Source organism: Myripristis murdjan, chromosome 17, assembly GCF_902150065.1.
Source record: "Myripristis murdjan chromosome 17, fMyrMur1.1, whole genome shotgun sequence".
Lineage (NCBI taxonomy): Eukaryota > Metazoa > Chordata > Actinopteri > Holocentriformes > Holocentridae > Myripristis > Myripristis murdjan.
Window position 1 is genome coordinate 16,496,013 of NC_043996.1, and position 18,562 is coordinate 16,514,574.

Sequence of the window (18,562 nt, forward strand, 5' to 3'; positions counted from 1 at the left end):
TAGGCTTGCTAACAGACTAATCACATATTCCATATACTCAAAAAGCCAGTAATATCACTGTTCTGTCATTATTTCCCTGAGAAACTATGACTTTTCCATGTGGTTTTAATCAAACATTAATTCTTGTGCATGCCAGTGAAGTAGTTTTGCAGCTAATAAGTAAAGCATGGAGTGTACTATCAGCAAGGGTGGGCAGCAGTGACACAAGATAATGAATTACGGGGGGGTGAAGTGATTTCATGAGGTCTGAGCTGAAATACACATGAGCAAAGGTCACATGTAATTTATTCAGCAGGTGACAGTTTCCAGAGAAAGAGGGATGTCTGGGTGCAGTGTGTGTGTGTGTGTGTGTGTGTGTGTGTGTGTGTGTGTGTGTGTGTGTGTGTGTGTGTGTGTGTGTGTGTGTGTGTGTGTGTAAGTGTGAGTGAGTGTGTGTGTACTGACCCAGTTTATCCACTAGGCTGGAGCCACTCTCGCTGAGCCAGGAAACACACAGTGGTTGCCTAGCAAGTTCCACACACAGTTCAAAGTTTGAAGACGTGTAACAGAAAGCTACGTTGGTGCAGGAAACGTCAACGTTACAGCTTTAATTTAAGACAGTTTCACCACAAACATCAAACTAGTAACATAAGTGCTGCAAGATGTCTGTCGCTGGACTGAAGAAACAATTTTACAAAGCAAGCCAGGTAAGCGCGTAACTGTTTTTTACAGACTAGCTTGTAGCTTAGCTGGCTAGCTAACGTTATCGTTACTTTTACTGGTTAGCTTTAAGCTAACGTTAGCTAGCTGGTTAAGTTAACTCAACGCTAACCGAATTAGCTTATGTTGGGGATGCTTTTAAAACAATTTTACTAGAAGGAAAGGGCATTCCTTTCACTTGTCCTTGACGTGAAGTAACGTGCGGTAAATAAACATTTGACAGAGTGATATTTTAATTATCATTTTATCAGCTGTCAGTTTCGTTGTTCCTCAAAAGTAACGTCAGCTAACTTAGCTATCATAATGTTCAGAGAGTGGCTGCTAATTATCTGCTGGTAGGTTATGTCATTACCGCCAGTAACGTTAATAAATCAGTTCTGGTAATTCATTTGCAGCCAAGTAACTTAAAGGTTTTCGTGTTTGTCCAACTCTTTTTGTCATTTTACCGAATGACCGAGCTAACGTTACTGCTGACTGACATAAAAGCACATAAAAGAGAGGACGTGTGCTCAAACTGGCTTCATGAAGATGCTGGAAGGCTAGTAGTAATGATGAGTAGTGATGAATAGTTTTTTTTTTTTTTTTTGCTTGTGTTGTTTTGCTATACTCCAAACAGGTGCATTCCTCGCTGCAGTTATGAGTAACACCCTTGGGTGTCATGTTGTTTGAGGCATTCTGGGTGACGCAATGTGTTTCCCAAGGTGTACATCAAAGTCCGATAGTGTAATGCGTTTGTTGTGGATAGTGCCTCTGAATGCAGCTGATGTTTGGCTTGTTCCTTTGTAGCCTATGTCTTCAGCTCTGAGCATGTTGTATGATTATTAGTGTGAGACTGAGACTCTTACAGAGCAGGCAAACTAACGCTGCATCAGTATTCCTGCATGTCATATAAATTTGCTTGGAAATCAGTGGGCCTTAATTTCCATACACACAAATTCATTTGTTAAAAATAGAAAAGAAAGTGAATTATTTAGTGTCTTTAAAAGGGATCCACAAGACTTTGTCAGCCAGAGACTTGTGTTACTGGCTGGCTTACAAAAAGTTTTTAACTTTACAGTGGTGGATGTCTCATTTTGGATTGTAACTCCCCCTTTTCTGTACTCTTTCAGTGTGACACAGATGGCATCAGAATTCAAGTGCAGTTTAACACTGACAGATGAGATATGTCAGCTTGGATGCAAGCTGGCATTTGTAGGCGTTAACAGTGAACGTCACACACTGACAGGTTGTTTGCAAACATTCAGGTTAGTCTGTCAGAGCTCTGCACAGGTTTTTTTTTTTTTTTTTTTTTTTTAAAGGCTCTCTGCAGATAATATATTTAATTAAGGTGAGATGTCTTAATTAAGTATTTTAAATAGTGTGCTCAAAAATAAAAATGATTGTGAAACCTAGCCAGTTTAGGGGGACGGCACATTCTCATAACAGGGATGGAGAATTTCAGTTGTTTCCACAGATTTTGCATCCCAAATGTTTTGTCCATGTTCCCATGTTTTTTGGATTATAAGTAGAGTTACTTAGGGTCTGTGGAAAAATGTGGTTTGAATACTGCATTTGGCCATATTGTGATTTTGTTATATTTCCGTGAATTGTTCTGTCCTCCTATGGTTACACCTGGCTTACAAAAGGGTCTTGCATTGTCTGTATACCTGCACAACAATTTTTGTGGTGAGTGATAGACAACTCCTTGCTCAGTGGGTGTGTCGCGGACCATTGGCAGTGGAATCTGGTTATGTGACCACTGTGCCCTAACGGGATTCCAGGCCTTTAGAAATCCTGTGAAACAGAATTAGTCCATAAGTCAAGAATGAAGTGAATGTACTCGTGTCAAATTCTGTCTTTGCTTCCTGATTCCACTGATTTGGTGCCAAAATTGATTAGATATTGCAGTTAAATGCATTGCTTCTTATTAAAGTACACAGAGGCGAGGACTTGATTCATTATTAGTGAGTGCGGGAGCTGAAGTGAGTCCCATGGGCCAACAGTTGGCCATCACTGTGTTGGACATTTGCAGAGCCACAGATGTTTTGTGGCCTAACCTGTGTATTTATAAACTAGAAAGACAGACGACCCATGTGGTCGCAGGTGTTGCGTACAGTGTGGCACTGACAGCTGCACCAAGTCAAGGCAAGGGAGAATGCACACACACAATGAGATGCTCTGTTTGGCCTGCCAGCCGGCCAAAGAGGAATGCAGAATTTGTCTCTAGAAGAGAAATGGAGAGTGCACTTGGGTGTCGTGTATGAGCAAATTTATTTCCATGTGTGAGTGAGTCAGAATGATGAAGTTAGTATGTTTGCTTAGTGAAAGTATGCATGAATGTGGTTGTGGTGTAGGAAACTGCAACGTGTGTGCTGACCTGGTGGAATATCCGTTACTGAAGAAAAGCAGGGAAACCCATAATTTCTGATGGAATAAAAACTCTCAGTAGTGAGCAAAGACCAGGCTACAGTACTCATTCCTTAATGCAAACTGATTCCAGGGTTCTTCTACTCATGGAAAAAACTGAGGATGTCTTGGAATTTGAAAATTCATTTAGCCAGGCATGGAAAAAAATCAGAAGGTCTTGTATGTTTTGCAAGGGGTAGCAAGGTTGTAAAGCCAGTAGGAAGACAGTCATTGACCCGGGTGGCCTGGGAGGGAAAGCCCAAAATCTGCCCTGCTGCCCGTGAGCATGACTTTGTTTCCTTATCAGTTCCAAGAGCACTGTGCTTCACTCTGACCTCCCTTTTTAGGTGCACAAGAACAAGAGAATTTCCCTGTGGGGATTAAAGGCATAATAATGGATATTTTTATCAGTCTTTGTTTAATCCGGACAAGTGTTGAATCTCAAGGTAGTCGTGGAAAGTAAGGAAGACCAAAAAAAAAAAAAAAAAAAAAAAAAAAAAGGGGGGAGGGGCATAAAAGGCACAATAATGGATATTTTTATCAGTCTTTGTTTAATCCGGACAAGTGTTGAATCTCAAGGTAGTCGTGGAAAGTAAGGAAGACCAAAAAAAAAAAAAAAAAAAAAAAAAAAAGGGGGGGGGGGGGGGGTTGGCTGTAGGTATTCTTCCAGGAGAGACCAGTCAACATGCAGTGTTTAGTCTTCTTCACTGCTGTGTTTGCTCTGTGTTCATAGATGGTGAGTGAGAAGGTTGGAGGTGTTGAAGGAACCAAACTGGATGAAGACTTCAAGGACCTGGAAAGGGTAAATTCATATGTTTTAAGAGAATATCATGAGTTATATTTGTTGGGTTGTTTGTTGTATTCATGTATTTTGCTGTAATGTAAATAATTGCCCCTTATTTTCTTGTACTAGCGCTCTCTCAGTTGCATACAAACAGCCAGGTGTAAAGTGCTGTCTGTTCCTACCTGTCCCACCAGAAAGCTGATGTCACCAGCAAAGCTGTGGTGGATATCATCTCCAAAACCTCAGAGTACCTCCAGCCAAACCCTGCATCAAGAGCTAAGCTGACTATGCTCAACACGGTCTCCAAAATCCGGGGACAGGTGAGGAGCCCTGGCTACCCCCAGCCTGAGGGCCTCCTTGGGGAATGCATGACCAAGTACGGGCTGGAGTTGGGCGAGGACAACAACTATGGTAAGACTGGTGGCAGACTGAAAGGAAAATCTGAGACTATAAGTAGTGAGTGGATGAGGTAATTAGTGGTGTATGTTTGATTGGACATTATCAAAATAGAGAGAGTTGAGAGTGGAACATGGAAATAAAATGATAAAACAGAAGGAAAATAGAAATGCATGTGAGTTCATGTGTTGCAAATAGATTTTTTTTCTCCAGGATAATATGTGTGTGTATGTCTACTTTATCCTTCTCTTTGTACTATCACCTCCTAAATTGCTAACATGCATCACCATGTCTTACACTGCCTTGTCAGTATTTTACATGTATGTGTCATGCAGGTGGGTCTCTATTGGATGTCGGGGAGTCAATGAAGAAGCTGTCTGAGGTCAAGGACTCTCTGGATATCGATGTCAAGCAGAACTTTATCGACCCACTGCAGGCAGTTGCTGACAAGGACATCAAAGACATCCAGGTATAAAATTGAATGGATGGTATGCCGCTGCTTGACAGTCCAGGAACGGACTAATGAGCTCAGCACTCATCATCTGCAGTCTAATGAAAAACTAATCCAGGCCAGATACATAATACCAGCTTAATAACACACAAATGTCTCAAGCCTACAGGCTAGCAGAGTTAAAATTATGTGCAGTTACAAATGCAGTTAAAAATGATGAAAAACAAATAAAATATTGTTATCATCATTGTATAATGAGCTCTCTGCCTCACAAACCCATACCCCACTCTCACCCCGTCAGCATCACCTTAAGAAGATGGAGGGCCGCCGTCTGGACTATGATTACAAAAAGAAGCGTCAGGGGAGGATCCCGGATGAAGAGCTCAGACAGGCTCTGGAAAAGTTCCACGAGTCCAAGGAGCTGGCTGAGAGCTCCATGCACAACCTGCTGGAGACAGACGTAAGCAGCCTCACATCAGTTACCTAGAATCCCAAAACCTGATCCTCTCTGTCATTTATGCTGTAATCCACACTGTTAGAATTGTAGACAGGCAGAGAGGGTAATGTAACCTATGTAGAGAGCTGCCCATTCTCTATACAGAACCATAGAGGATGATACAAAAGACAGAGGTGGAAATATCTCATTACCTGTGTCAGTAGATAAATAAATTTAAAAAATCTGGATCCAGATTAGCAATATCAGATCTGTGTGAAGTCACTTAATAGCAAGAGCATGATAAGAATTTCTGTCATACTATAAGTGTGAGTCCAAATCTTTCCTCTGGCCTCTATCTCTTTGAATCACCAGAAGCATTTGATGGGTATTTCAGGAAAGGCATGCCTCCAGCTGCCCACGGCTTCTCATTTAACAAGCCAAATGGTTATATAATGCCTTAGAGGACATGATGTCTCAGGTGACGTGTTTTGTTTTTCGACCATGACTTGCAGTAATGTGAACTTGTCAAACCTGTTTGGCATTTACTTTTTTCATACTTGTCCTAATGAGGCATTGCAAAGCTTTGTGGGCAAAGCAGTTATGGTGGGTAAAGTGTTACGTTGATGCTAAAGGAATGGGAGGAAAAGTAGGAGAGAGGACAGCATAAAAGAACACAGAATAATAGTTGAGTACAGTATTGAAGTGGTATGTACTTTAAAGTAGCTGCGAAAGTATGTATTGAAGGACAGCTGCCATTCTAAGAAAAGGCATTTAATTTATTTGTGTGTGTGTGTGTGTGTCTGTGTGTGTGTGTCTGTGTGTGTGTGTGTGTGTGTGTGTGTGTGTGTGTGCGTGCGTGTGCGCACCTATGTGTGCATGTGCATGAGAGAAGGTAGAGCAGGTGAGCCAGCTGTCCTCTCTGGTGGAGTCTCAGCTGCAGTACCACAGGGAGGCTGTGAAAATCCTGGAGGACCTATCTGAGAGACTCGGCAGAAGGTCAGCACCATAACTGCATTTGTGGAAGATTGCATACTTTTTGTACATTTAGGCTGTGTCTGCTGGGTTATGGAGTAGGAATGCACAAATAATACATTACTGCAACCTGTGTAACCAAACAGATTAAGTAAAAGCAAACCTAAAAGGGGTTGTTAAAGAGTTTGGAGACACCATCAGAGAAAACCTGATCAGCCTTAGTTTTTTCATCTGTTCAAGGCTCAAGTGTTGTTTTCCATTACAGAAATCTAATATCAATCAATTTCAGGTCTGGAAAAATACTTAGAATCAAGTTAATGTGTTTTGATTTATGATAAATTGGTCATCTTGTATCTAAATTTTAGAACAGGGAAAATTCTTTGATACTCATCGTGTTCAGCCTCATCCCATATATATCAAATCCTTTCTTGTCAGTTCATTGTCAGTTCAACTAAGTCTTTTTTATTATTATTATTTTTTTTAATTCTGTTCTGGTTGCATACAGAGTGAATGAAGCCCAGTCTCGTCCAAGACGTCAATACACCCACAAACACAGGCCTTCCCTTGACTTTGGTGAGGCAGAACACTCCAACGGAGGATACACACCTGCACCAACAAACCCTCCAGCCTACTCTGCTGGTAAACCTAGAACCAACTACTACTTTGAGAGTTGTGTGTCTGTGTCTTTGTCTGTGTATGTGTATAGGTGCAGGCCTGCTTACAAGGAAGTCGTGAGTGTATGTCTTATTCTTAGTACTGATGTGTGTTCTTCTTCTTGTAACTGAACCAGCCCCAGCAGTATACCCAGGTCCATCCTTCCAAAGAACATCAATGAAGAGCAAACCGCGTGAGTGTGACAGATGGAGATAGCACAGAGTGGCACTGAGATACAATTCAAGCAGCTTACTAAATTGCACTGATGCTTTCATATGACACATTTGTGTGTATGTGTATGTGTGTGTGAGAGAAACAGGGTGTATGCATGTCTGTGTGACTGAAGTTTGTTTCAGTAACATTGCTACATGGTGTTTGCTGGGTTCACTAATCCTCTTGTCTGGGTAAAAGTGAGGCTTGTTAGAAGTGATATTACTCCAATTCCGAGATAGCTACAGCTATCTCCATTTTGACTCCAAACTGTGGCTGTTGTCAGTGGAATGTTACATTTGTAACTGCATTAGATTCTTATTTTTCACAACCTTTGTTTGCTGAGTTATATGCAGTCAGCCTGCTCACTGATAGATCAGATTCCTGAGCCTCAAGTACTAGGGCTACTCTGCATGAACTGAAATTAGATACTCAAAGCCAAAGGGGTAACATGTCCTACACTTCATTTGAAGAGCACTGGCTGATGCTGAACTGCTCCTTAAATCAGTAAACCCCTTACACTCCTATCTTTTCCAAGTTTCAGTCACCACCTTAGTCAAACACAGGTGAAAATTGGCTACATGTAAAAACTTGAACATTTTCATTGTGGCAGGAGGGAATAAAATATTTCTGCTGACCAAAATGCCCTCACATACCCCCTTTCCACCACCAAGAAGCGAGTGCTAGTTTGAGGTTGGTGCTAGTTCAGAGTTGGTTCAACCTGCAAACCCTCTTAAGATCCGGTTTGCTTTTCTGTTGCTAGAGTTGGCTAGAGAGCCACGTCATTATGTCACTGTATGCGTCTCCACTTTCCCAGCAACCTTTAACAGACGTGCATATTCGCTGCCACTGTCCCGGTGCCGCAAGCAGGATGTGACAGTAGAACAATCTCCTCACAGCAGCTACACCGCAGCAGCAGTGGGCCACCGGCCAGAGGACAGGCAGGATGAAGGAGAACCGCGCAAGGCACTTGCTTGAGAAAACACTGTAAAAATGTCAGAAGTTGATATAATCTAGGTTAGTTAATTTGGGAGTCTACTTTTTATCGGCCTTTTATAATAGTGAGCGAGGTATCGACATGGCTGTTTGAAACACTGTTCTGATCAATAATCCCACCCCCTGCCCCAGACGTAAGTGGTTCTTTGTTGGTTCTTTGTTGTAGACCAGCCAAGAGTTGGTGCCGCTGTGGAACCAGTTTTCCTGGCCAAGAGCCAGTTCTCTAGCTGTCGAAATGCAAAGAACTGGTTCGAGATTAGGCACTGGCTATGAACCAGCCCACAAACTGGTTTGGTGGAAAAGGAAAACATTGTTGTTGAGCTTCAGAAGGGTTGTTTCCGCCTCAGCCCAGCTGCACTGGTTACTAACTCAAAAATCTCTCCTGTTTGAATGAATCTAGTGTTCTGGCCTGTTCCAGACTCCTGGAAACCGTACTGGTGACACACTGACTCAAATCAAATCTTCCTGGAGCAGAATGTACTTTGCTAAAGGGCAATTCTGCCTATCTCTGTTCCTTAGCCCCTTTCTTTTTTTGTCTCTTATACCATCTTTTACTTTACTTTTATAAACTTTGTTATTTTACTGTTCTGATTTGTTGTTCTCTCTTTCCCCCTTTATCTCTCCTTGTATCTCCTCTGTTTCTGTCCTTGTCCAGCTGAGCCATGCTGCAAGGCTCTGTATGACTTTGAGCCAGAAAACGATGGAGAGCTGGGCTTCCGTGAGGGTGACATCATCACCTTGGTCACTCGAATCGATGAGAACTGGTTTGAGGGAACCCTTCACGGACGAACGGGATACTTCCCCAACAACTATGTAGAAGTGTTGGTACCACTGCCTAACTAATACCAGAAAAACTGGACGAGAGAGAGGATGAAAAGGGGGATAATGGATTATCAGACAGCAAGTCTCAATAGTCAAAAGTGCCTCTTTTTTAACTTTCCCATGCAGTTGAAGGTTAAACATCTCAAGACAGGGACCTATTTTTTATGTCTTGCAGCCATCTGAGGAAGGATATGAAAGAAAGGCCTCTTTATGCTATAAGTTGTTTTTTTTTTTAAGAATTGCAGAGGGGGGGATTTTAATCAAAGAAATGATGGCACAATGTTTGGATGCATTTAACATACCTTAGTCTTCATATTCATTCCCTATGCACCTGTGCACTTTGTACACTACACCTCTCTCACCGGGACTGATGAAGAAAGGCTATGAAAGAACTACATGTCTTTACAGGAGACCAGCACTATTCATGAACAGTACAATAAGTGCAAAAAGTTGACACTAATATTGTTAACCTATTTTATATAGTCACAACATGATGTCATTTATCTCGGTCTTTTGTACTTACATATTGTTCACATTGGCACTACACAACAGACACACACTTAAATTCATGTGAACACTGTTGCTACACTCCCAGCTATCCCATCATTGTGTTAAGGCTCCTCTAATGTCATCATGGATACTTTGGAGCTAACATGGAGGACTTTGGCTTTTGTCACTGTTTGGGATTGGCCTCTACTGCCATCTGGTGGTTGTAGACCCCAACTCCAGCTATTTATCTGAGTGGCACTGTCTTGTGGCCTTTGTCTTGTTGTTTTGGACCTGTTTGGGTGCCTTGTCTAAGTTGTTTGCGCCAATCATATTTTTTTGATATATGCATACATATTTAATTAAGCTTAAGAAATACTTGGCAGTGAATATGGAGGCACTCCTGCAACCAGTCAGCAGTTAGCAGTGACTGACTGTATCTCTAGTCTTTTTTGTTTGTTTGTCTGTCTGTTTGTTTGTTTTTCTCATACAAATGCTGGCCAGGGAAACTATGCAGTATGTTCCCATAGATAGACTATGATAATTCCCGACTACAAAGTTGTTTTTCACAAGGGATTTAAGGGATTTTTAAAGTATTTTGAAGCTTATGCACAATTCAAGTTTTTGGAAATGGCCCTCTTTTGTTTTGAATATCACTGTTTCTGGCGGTTGTTGCTAAACTGTGTGTGTCATTGATTTAAAATAGCTCTTTCAAGAACTGATGCCAAAAAATGATTGCACAATTAATTTTCAAGTTGCAAGAGGCTGCAGTTTTTCATCAGAATGAACCATGTTTCAGACAGCCTCTGTCAGTTATTCTGGTGCTATGCATTATCCCTGTGATAAAAATCAAGTTACACATTGGAAAAGTTAGTTCATTATGTTCAAACTGGGCAAATTAGAAAAAACATTTTCTCCTAAAATATTTTCCTACATTTTTTTTTCCAAGAAAAAAGGAAATTACATTGTTCAGCAAAAATGACATTACTTGATTTTGTCTATATTTTGCAGCATTATGCCAAAGCCATAAGCAAGCAGCCTTGAGTTTCTCAGTTTCCTCAGGCTCCATTGATACTGCTGGCAGTGTCACTGACAAAGTTACCCAGATGTTTGCAAATTCATTTTCTGTCTGTGAACTTAATTTTGTTTCAGTGCTGCTCGGGGTGGCAGTGACACAGGGACCAATACTTTGGTTCTGATCGTGATCAGGTTTCTTCAGTGCTCAAGCTTATAATTTCGAGGCTGAAAATTTAGTTGACAAGTGTTTGATGCTTTGTGCCTGCCTGCTTGTATTTTCAGGCTGAAACTGAGCACATGACCTAGCAGAAAATGCTGTCTCCTTGCTATTGTGTGCAAGCTTTATATGCTGACTGTCTCTGATTTCAGCTTCAAATAAACCTATTACAAGGAGACTCTGAACTGTGAAGATTTATGCTGTTCACAAAAACGCCAGCTATCTCCCTCTGTAATGATCCCCTTATTAGACCACCCCCTTCCCATTCATCTCTCCCATCTCTATTTGAACTGGAAGCGGAACAGACAGGTCTTTTCAGTACAAAAGGGCACACAGCAGTGGATTATGCCCTGCCCCCATCAGTATTTATTCACCACCTGCCCCTGTACCCCTACCCTCTTTCTCATTCTCTGCCCTATCCCATCCCAGTGGCGCCTCTTAAGCCTAACCCCTCCTTTCCTAGTCCATCCCTGGAACTATCCTCTCATCATTAGTGATGAATGGGTCTCTTAAAGTTATGTGTGCATCTCTTGTGTCTTATTCATGTGAAATGAAGGGTCCTGGGGTTTTGCTGTGCTGAGTAATACTTAATGTGGTTCAGGTGTGGGTTAACATGCCTCATTAGACTAAATCAAAAGCTCGGGGTGTGGGAAGGGCAAGGGGCTCTGGTTGGGCTACAGCAAATAGCTCCTATCATTGATAATGAATGATGTCATGGAACAAAGGGCTAAGATCAATTTTTGTCACATCATTATCCTAATGTTGTGACTAATATTAATTGTAACACTACATTCTGTGGTGGGTGATACTGCATCAAACCTAGAAGTGTATGGACTTTGCAGTACTGATGACAGAAGTATTATCTGACTCTAGCTTTATTTTAGTGTGTGCATTATTATGGAATGTTCATTGTAAAATGTTATTGTTTTGCATGTGTCTTCATTATAGCCTCTGTGTCTGCCTTAAGCAATGCCTTTTTTTTTTTTTTTTTTTTTTTTTTTTTTTTTTTTTTTTTGGTTAACTGTGATGTTCTGTGGGGAGACTAAAAATGGGATTATCCTGGATTATCTTAAGGGTATATGGATTACCTCTGTACTATGTATAATCTCTAATGTATATTTTTGTAACTATGTGAAGGGGAATGGATGCCGCTCATTCACTTCTTAAATAAATATGAATTAATTTGGTCGCAAGTGTGTCATTTACAGGCCATTGTTACAAGTTAATTGGTTTGAACTGATATGGTTATGTCTCTTAACATCAGTCATTTTAACATTCCATAGTCCTTAATGGGTCCCTTGCTATAAAGCTGTAATTGATTCATCCCCAGATTCATCATACATAATTTCATTTACTTTTATTCCCTCAAGTGCTTTTGCTCAAGAAACAGATTTATACTTAAGCAGACGTACGTCCACCATCCACATTTTAATCTGCACAGGCCGTCTGTATGACAACCAGACACCGCAGGCTACACCAGCCAGCTGTTGGATTATTTCCACAGCACTATCTCATCGGGGAAGGCGTGTCACTCCCCGAATCACTCGGCGCCCCTTTGTCCTCGGTCGGTGCCCAGCCAGCGACACTCATGGCGGCTGCACCCGTCAAGCAGCGCTCCGGGCCAGGGGGACCCCGGGCGCAGCTCCCGCCCTGCTATTATGAAGGCTACCTGGAGAAGCGCGGACCGAAAGAAAAGGTGGGTTCAAGCGTTGCTGAGCAAGTGCCATGTTGTTTCAGAGCATATTGTGGTGGTCAGTGTGTGGAGCACCGGCTTATCCTCCCATTCCAGAGAGCTGTCAACTTCCTTATTGTGTTAGAATGGGCGAGGCGAGATTACGCCGGTGCTGCGGGGGATTTCTCTCCACATAGCGGATTGCAGATTTGTTTCCCCATTGTGCGTGGTTTTATAAATATTTCAGCTATAAAGCATGCAACCATTCATAAATGAGTCATGGCGTATATTTGTCAAAGCCCGACTGCTGGTTGTTGACAAAATCCAGCATGTGATTTAAATCCCACATCAGAATCAGTCTGCAGCTCATGTCTTTCCTAAGCATCCTATTTCGTCCCTCATGTATGTATGCTGTGCATCTTCATCACTGTCTGAATTCATTGCATGCACACTGAAATATGGAAAACTGTTCTTTTGACATTTTTGATAATTGTCAGGCTTGTGCCAGAATCCCACAAAGTTTTAAATGCAGAAATTGACAGGATGTCTTGAAGAGCCATGTGGGTGTTAAAAGATATAAATGGAAGGTGATGCACAAAGAGGGGGGTGCTTGTCCCTACTACTTCTCCCCAACCCCCTTCTCTCACTAGGGGGCTTATTTTAATCAGACATACAGACATGTAATTTGAGAGCCTGGCTCAGGTGCAGGTTATTGCAGTGATCCATGGCTACAGATTGACAACAGCTGAGCTTCAGTCACTATCCATCTCCTGGGACAGGAAATGTGGGAGTAACTAAAAATGAGAAGATCCATTACACAGATGGTGAAAAACAGTACTGTGTTTGTCATAAAACCTTTCTTTTACACCCATGCCTCTTTTTGTGTGTGTGTCAATCTGTTTTTATAATTAACAGGCATCCAGGCGACTGTGGACCTGCCTGTGTGGCAATGCACTGTTTTTCTTCAATAATGCTAAGGACGCTCATGTAAGTTCTGACTGAGAAAGATGCCATTTTCGTTAGGGTGTAATGTGACATGCTGATACACATATGTGCATTTGTATGTGTGTTTTAAAGTATGTGGAGAAGCTGGACCTCAGCGGCTTTGTGTCCCTGAAGGACGACTGTAGCCGAGACAGGAACCTGGAGGCAGCCAGACTCATCCTGCGCATGAAGGATGGAGAGACTAAACTTACAGTAACGTAACACACACCGTCCCTCATCCGAACACCCATACTCTATGCACCGCTTTGAATAGAGTAACGTCACCCTCGTGTTTTTCAGGCACCCAATCTAGAATCCAGGGAGCTGTGGAAGGGTTTCCTCTACTCTGTTATAGACGTAAGTGACCTGTGCTTTTTTTCTACACACACACAGCTGCAGTACACCTACAAGATTTGCACGCCTGTACCAAGTTGTCATTGCCATTGCATTATGATTAATTCTCCTCTCTTATGGAAGCTGAATGTCCCGGCGTGCCTCACCTTGCTGCCCGGCCAGCTGCAGATGCTGAGGGAGGTGGTGGACAAAGAAAGGTCCAGGCGGAGAACACGCACTCCTGCACGAGCTCCTCCCTCACCTCTGTCTGTGCCTTTAGTAGGAGAGATCCCACCGTGAGTGCCAAGTTATTTGCTACTTATAGTTATTTATTTACTCCTTCATCACAAGCATCTCCCTGAAGGACTTTACAAACTATATCACGTACGGCACATTTACTGCACGTCATACCAAATTACATCACTGTGTATAAACAGTACATATACTATACTTCTTCATATATGTGAAACATATACTACATCTTCATCTATGTCACTGCATCAACCCACTCACACCATTGGGGAATTAAATTAAATATTAACGGGCAGAAAGAGTATCTTCTTAACCATACTGCTCAAGTAAAAATACAACTACCACTTAAAAACCTACTCAAGCAGAATTAAAAATCAGTTTATTTAAAACATACTCATTGCAGGTTACTGAGTTACTTTTCTTCAGAAAAAGGAACAGTGTCACATTGTGTTTCTTCCGGTACCATTTTAACTGGATGAGAGGACAGATTAGATTCTTATGAAAAAAAGAAAGAAAAAAAGGAGGAAAATGAAAGTGTGCAAACAAAGTAACACCAGCTTACACTTCCCTTTTTTGCTGACCAAATGTGAGTGCCTCCACAACTGGCCATTTTACAATAGTTTAGTTTCTGCTGCTCAAGGAGAGCAAGCCCTCTGAACTGTGTGTGATTTGAAATGGAGCTAGGTAACTTGAATTAGAATAATTTCATATTGTTTGACATTTAGTTATGTAGACATTAATTACTGACTAAAATACTCACAACAAGTACAAGGGCAAAAAACAAAAAAAAATTCAGTCACACAAATGAGAGTAAACGCAATTAGTTGCCTAGACCCCCGCATATTACCATTAGTATGTGTGCATGACTGTGTTACTAATTTGCACGTGTGTGTGTGTGCGTTGCGGCATGCAGATGTTTCCGACCGGTGTCTCGAACAGAGGCTGAGGTCCTGTTGGAGCGACATCCAGACTGTGGCAACATGCTGCTCCGTCCAGGCAGAGATGGATGCTCCCTGGCTGTCACCACTCGACAGGACCTCAACGGGTAACACCGGACGCACACCAGGATACCACAGCTATAAATATCAGTGTCTGACATGACAATATTCTCAGTGTTACATGCTTCCTATTTCTTTCTGTTTTTCTTCCCCTCTCTAGATCAGTGTTCAGACACTACCGTGTGACTCAAAGAGACCAAGGAGGCTATGTCATTGATGTAGAAAATCCAGTAAGTCCATGACACACACAACACTTGAGCTGATTCGGTTCAGCCCTGTTCAAATTATGTGGTATGTAATGCTTACACACATAACTGACTTTGGACATTTTGTTCAGCTTGGAATGAAAAGATCCTTGTTTTTTGATCAAAGTTTAGTTTATCTGTTTTCGTGCTCTTTCAATGTTACATACTCACAGAAAACACAGGTTTTATGCAAGTTTTGCCAGCTGGTAGGTAAAATTGATCTCTCAGATTGATATCTCACAAGTCTGTTCCTCCCCGATAAAACTTTACAATTCCAAGCTCCATTTTATCTGCTGTCAGAAAAAAAACATCAGTTCTAAAGTGTCAGCTTGTCAGAAAGAAAAACAGCTGGATCTTCAGACTCTTGGATATTTTTCAAAGTAAAAAAAAAATTTGTGGGTCTCTCACAGGCGTGGGCGGCATATTGATATGACATAAATGTTGTGAAATGAGACTAGATATGGATTAGGATTATGGATATTGTATAACTGTAATATGGCATAAGCATAGTTTGGGTTTTAAAGCCTGCAGTACAGTAATGGGATGCAATTTTCTGACCTTAAACTGTTAAAGCTGTTCTGTTATTTCCTTCTAGCTGCTTGGTCATCATATCCACATTTTACTAACAATTGTTCGTCAAAAATATCTTGTGTGCAAATGTCTCTTGAAAGCACGAGTAGATATCCCCACAGTATTGTCACAATATTGATATGAAGGAATTCATTCAAAGATACTGTGATATTTGATTTTGTCCATATGGCCCATAAGTCAGCACATGATTTATTTCAAGAAAAACTAGAGTAACATGTTGATATGACAACAGCAATAAATGCTCGATGTCTTGGTACCAGTCTGGTAACACATGAAGCTTTGAATCAGACACTGCATCAGGTTTCTGTTTTTCCTCTCTAGATTCCCTGTGCTACTCTTCATGAGGTCATTGATGCTCTGGTAGAGAAGACGGCAGGGGCGCTGCAGCCTTTCCTGCTGGAGGAGCCTTATGAGGAGAATATCAGTGAGACGTGCATGCAACACACACACATTCCCTACCTTGGAATCTGTTTTCCTCCTATCTCTGAGTGTTACAAGTAATCTGTATGGCTGACAGTGTTAAACTATTTGTCATCACCAGCGTATGTTTCCTCCAATGATGAGAATGGAGAGAGGATCCTCCACACTGCCCCGTCCAGCCCTCTGCCAAGAGCTCCTGCCCTGCCGCCAAAACAAGGTATTTCCCTTTTACTTGGCCAGCACACAACAAGATAGACAGACACAACAATGCTGACTGATTTCTTTCTTTGGAGCAGATCGCTGGTCCACTAAACCTCTGTCCAGGTCCCCCGCCCCCGACCGCCGCATCCTGACATCACCGGTACCATCCTCACCCACCAATCCGATGAGACGACTCATCCTCTCCCCTTCACCTCTTGCACAGAGTGAGTGGAAGTTGTCCTGACCTACTGCATCTGATAAAAGGCAGTAAAAAAAAAACAGCACATCAAAAATAAGAAAAAGACTTCACATCTTGTGCAACAATTTATTAGTCATGTTGACATGTCATGATGCGCTGGTGAACCTGTGATTTGCGTCAGCAGTTTTGGCCCAGAAAACAAATTGGTGCATTAGTGGTGAAGTCTGTCTTTTTCATATTTCCGATGTGCTGCGTTTTTCCTGCAGTTTGAATGTTGAACTAGTTCAGCACTCAGTTACACTGGCGAGGAAGTGCACTACATCCAGTGCTATCTATTGCATCTGATATCTGTACTGACACTGTTATTACCAGCTCTGTTTACACTTTGTTTTATGCCTCAACAGCACTCAACGAAGAACTCAAAATGAAGCTGGAGAAGAGACGAGCCAGTCAGGAGTGACATACGAAAGCAGCACAACCAATAAGGAATAACTTCCTGTCACAGCTCAGCCAATCCTCAGTGCCAAACTAACAAACCCCTTCTTGCCGCAGCTATATATTCATCCTGTGCCTTCTGGATGGAAGACAAGTGACTACAAACTGCCACCACCTTTGGTTGTGGAGAGCTTCAGGATGTTCTTGGTTTTGTTCTTCTTCTGGTTTTGCCACTGTATGAAGGTGTCTGCAAGTCAGTTCTGTTCATGCTGGACTGGAATCAGTGGCTCTACATCAAACAACACTGTTTTGTTAACACTGGATTAGACTGATGTAACACCTCACAAAATGCTGCCTATCTTGAGTGGCTAATGATCTACTTGAGCTTCGTCCAGCAGCGCAACACTGTTACAAACTGCCTACAAACAAAAACTGTGCCATAATGAACAATTTCCCTTATGAATACAATCCTTAACAATACTGAATCAATATGACGGGCAGCTTAAAGCTTACTGGAGAAGCACAGACAAAATTCAGACACACAACTGAGCATTCTGTTTGAGCCCATGGCTGCTGATGTTACCGCTATTATGCTGGAAACAAGGAAAGAACCGAACCACAAATAGCAAAGGCCAACCCCGGAGAGACAGTTACCTGAGGACACTACATCTGCTCCGGGAGAAAAAACAAGCCAGGAACACTTTAGTTTCAGCTCATTAACACTCCTGATTCACCTAATTAAGTGTGACATGATTACAAATTAGCTGAATACAAGAGAAGTGTTTGAAGCTGAAGCCTGCACAGTCCCTGGCTTGTCAGGAGCAGACCGGACTGCTGATGCAGAGTGGTATTCCTGATTATTTATCATCCACTAATATATTGTTGGTACAGTCATACTACTGTGGCTCTTTAATGACTCGACGTAAGTCTTTACTGTATTGTTGGTGCCGAATTTCAAGTGACTCCTTAATTCTCTGCTACTGTGTATGTGTACTGTATGGTGCTATACCTCACCAGTGCTCAGACCTCGTTGGAAACTGTAAGTGATATATTGTAATTGCCAGTCAATCCACTGTGTTCATATGTAAAGGTGCCCTCTAGTGGACTGACTGTCGCCAAGCCTGTTTAATGTGAAACCTTATCAGCACACAGCAGGAACAAAACCATGTGTGGGTACAGATTAAATGTTTTTATATCGTAAGCCTAACATGGCAAAATCACTGAATCTGATTCACATCTGCACATAAAAAGTGAAGTTTACAATACTGTGTGAATTCAGTATCGGAGAGACCAGACTTTTGGCTTTGTAGCCTACCATTTTACACCATGCTGTACTCACACCCTACCTCTCTGTCTTGTACAACAGGCTTATCATTAGTGCAGGTCCCAAACACTGAAAACAATACAAAAGGTATTTCTCTATGAAAAAAAAACTTCATTTTTGACATTATTGCTGTCACTTGGCCCATCCCTGTAGATACTGTATGTATTAAGTGTTTAAGCACTGGAGGTCAGCTCTTGTGTGTGTGTAGATGTATATAATGTGTTGTGTCTATTTTGTCACTACTATCAAAAAATCGTGTTCTTTGTCAAATATTGAGGGCATTAAATTGGTTATGCATGGATATTATTTATTTATTGGTGAACTGATATGCCATGTGGGCCTCACCACGTTTCTTAATGCACATGCCAGCTTTTTATGTTGCA

General features: G+C 41.8%; 2 protein-coding genes across 3 annotated transcripts; both read left to right on the plus strand.

The window, feature by feature from the left end:
* Positions 1-470: 470 nt before the first annotated feature.
* LOC115374770 (endophilin-A2-like) lies at positions 471-11,711 on the plus strand. 2 transcript variants are annotated; one of them, XM_030073882.1, is made up of 9 exons: positions 471-686; positions 3,818-3,886; positions 4,063-4,279; positions 4,600-4,733; positions 5,017-5,175; positions 6,044-6,147; positions 6,629-6,762; positions 6,914-6,970; positions 8,639-11,711. In XM_030073882.1, exons 1-9 carry the CDS (start codon positions 642-644, stop codon positions 8,824-8,826), a joined length of 1,107 nt encoding a protein of 368 aa, XP_029929742.1. In that variant the 5' UTR covers positions 471-641; the 3' UTR covers positions 8,827-11,711. The 2 variants fall into 2 exon arrangements, with proteins under 2 accessions (XP_029929742.1, XP_029929743.1); XM_030073883.1 differs by lacking the exon at positions 6,914-6,970 and having other exon boundaries at positions 8,639-10,581.
* A 402-nt stretch (positions 11,712-12,113) lies between these two features.
* On the plus strand, positions 12,114-18,258 carry stap2a (signal transducing adaptor family member 2a). Its single transcript, XM_030073884.1, has 11 exons — positions 12,114-12,221; positions 13,113-13,184; positions 13,275-13,394; positions 13,482-13,538; positions 13,659-13,810; positions 14,680-14,811; positions 14,925-14,994; positions 15,922-16,024; positions 16,142-16,237; positions 16,317-16,445; positions 16,825-18,258. The coding sequence occupies exons 1-11, from the start codon at positions 12,114-12,116 to the stop codon at positions 16,878-16,880; spliced, it is 1,095 nt and encodes a 364-aa protein (XP_029929744.1). The 3' UTR covers positions 16,881-18,258.
* The last annotated feature ends 304 nt before the right edge of the window (positions 18,259-18,562 follow it).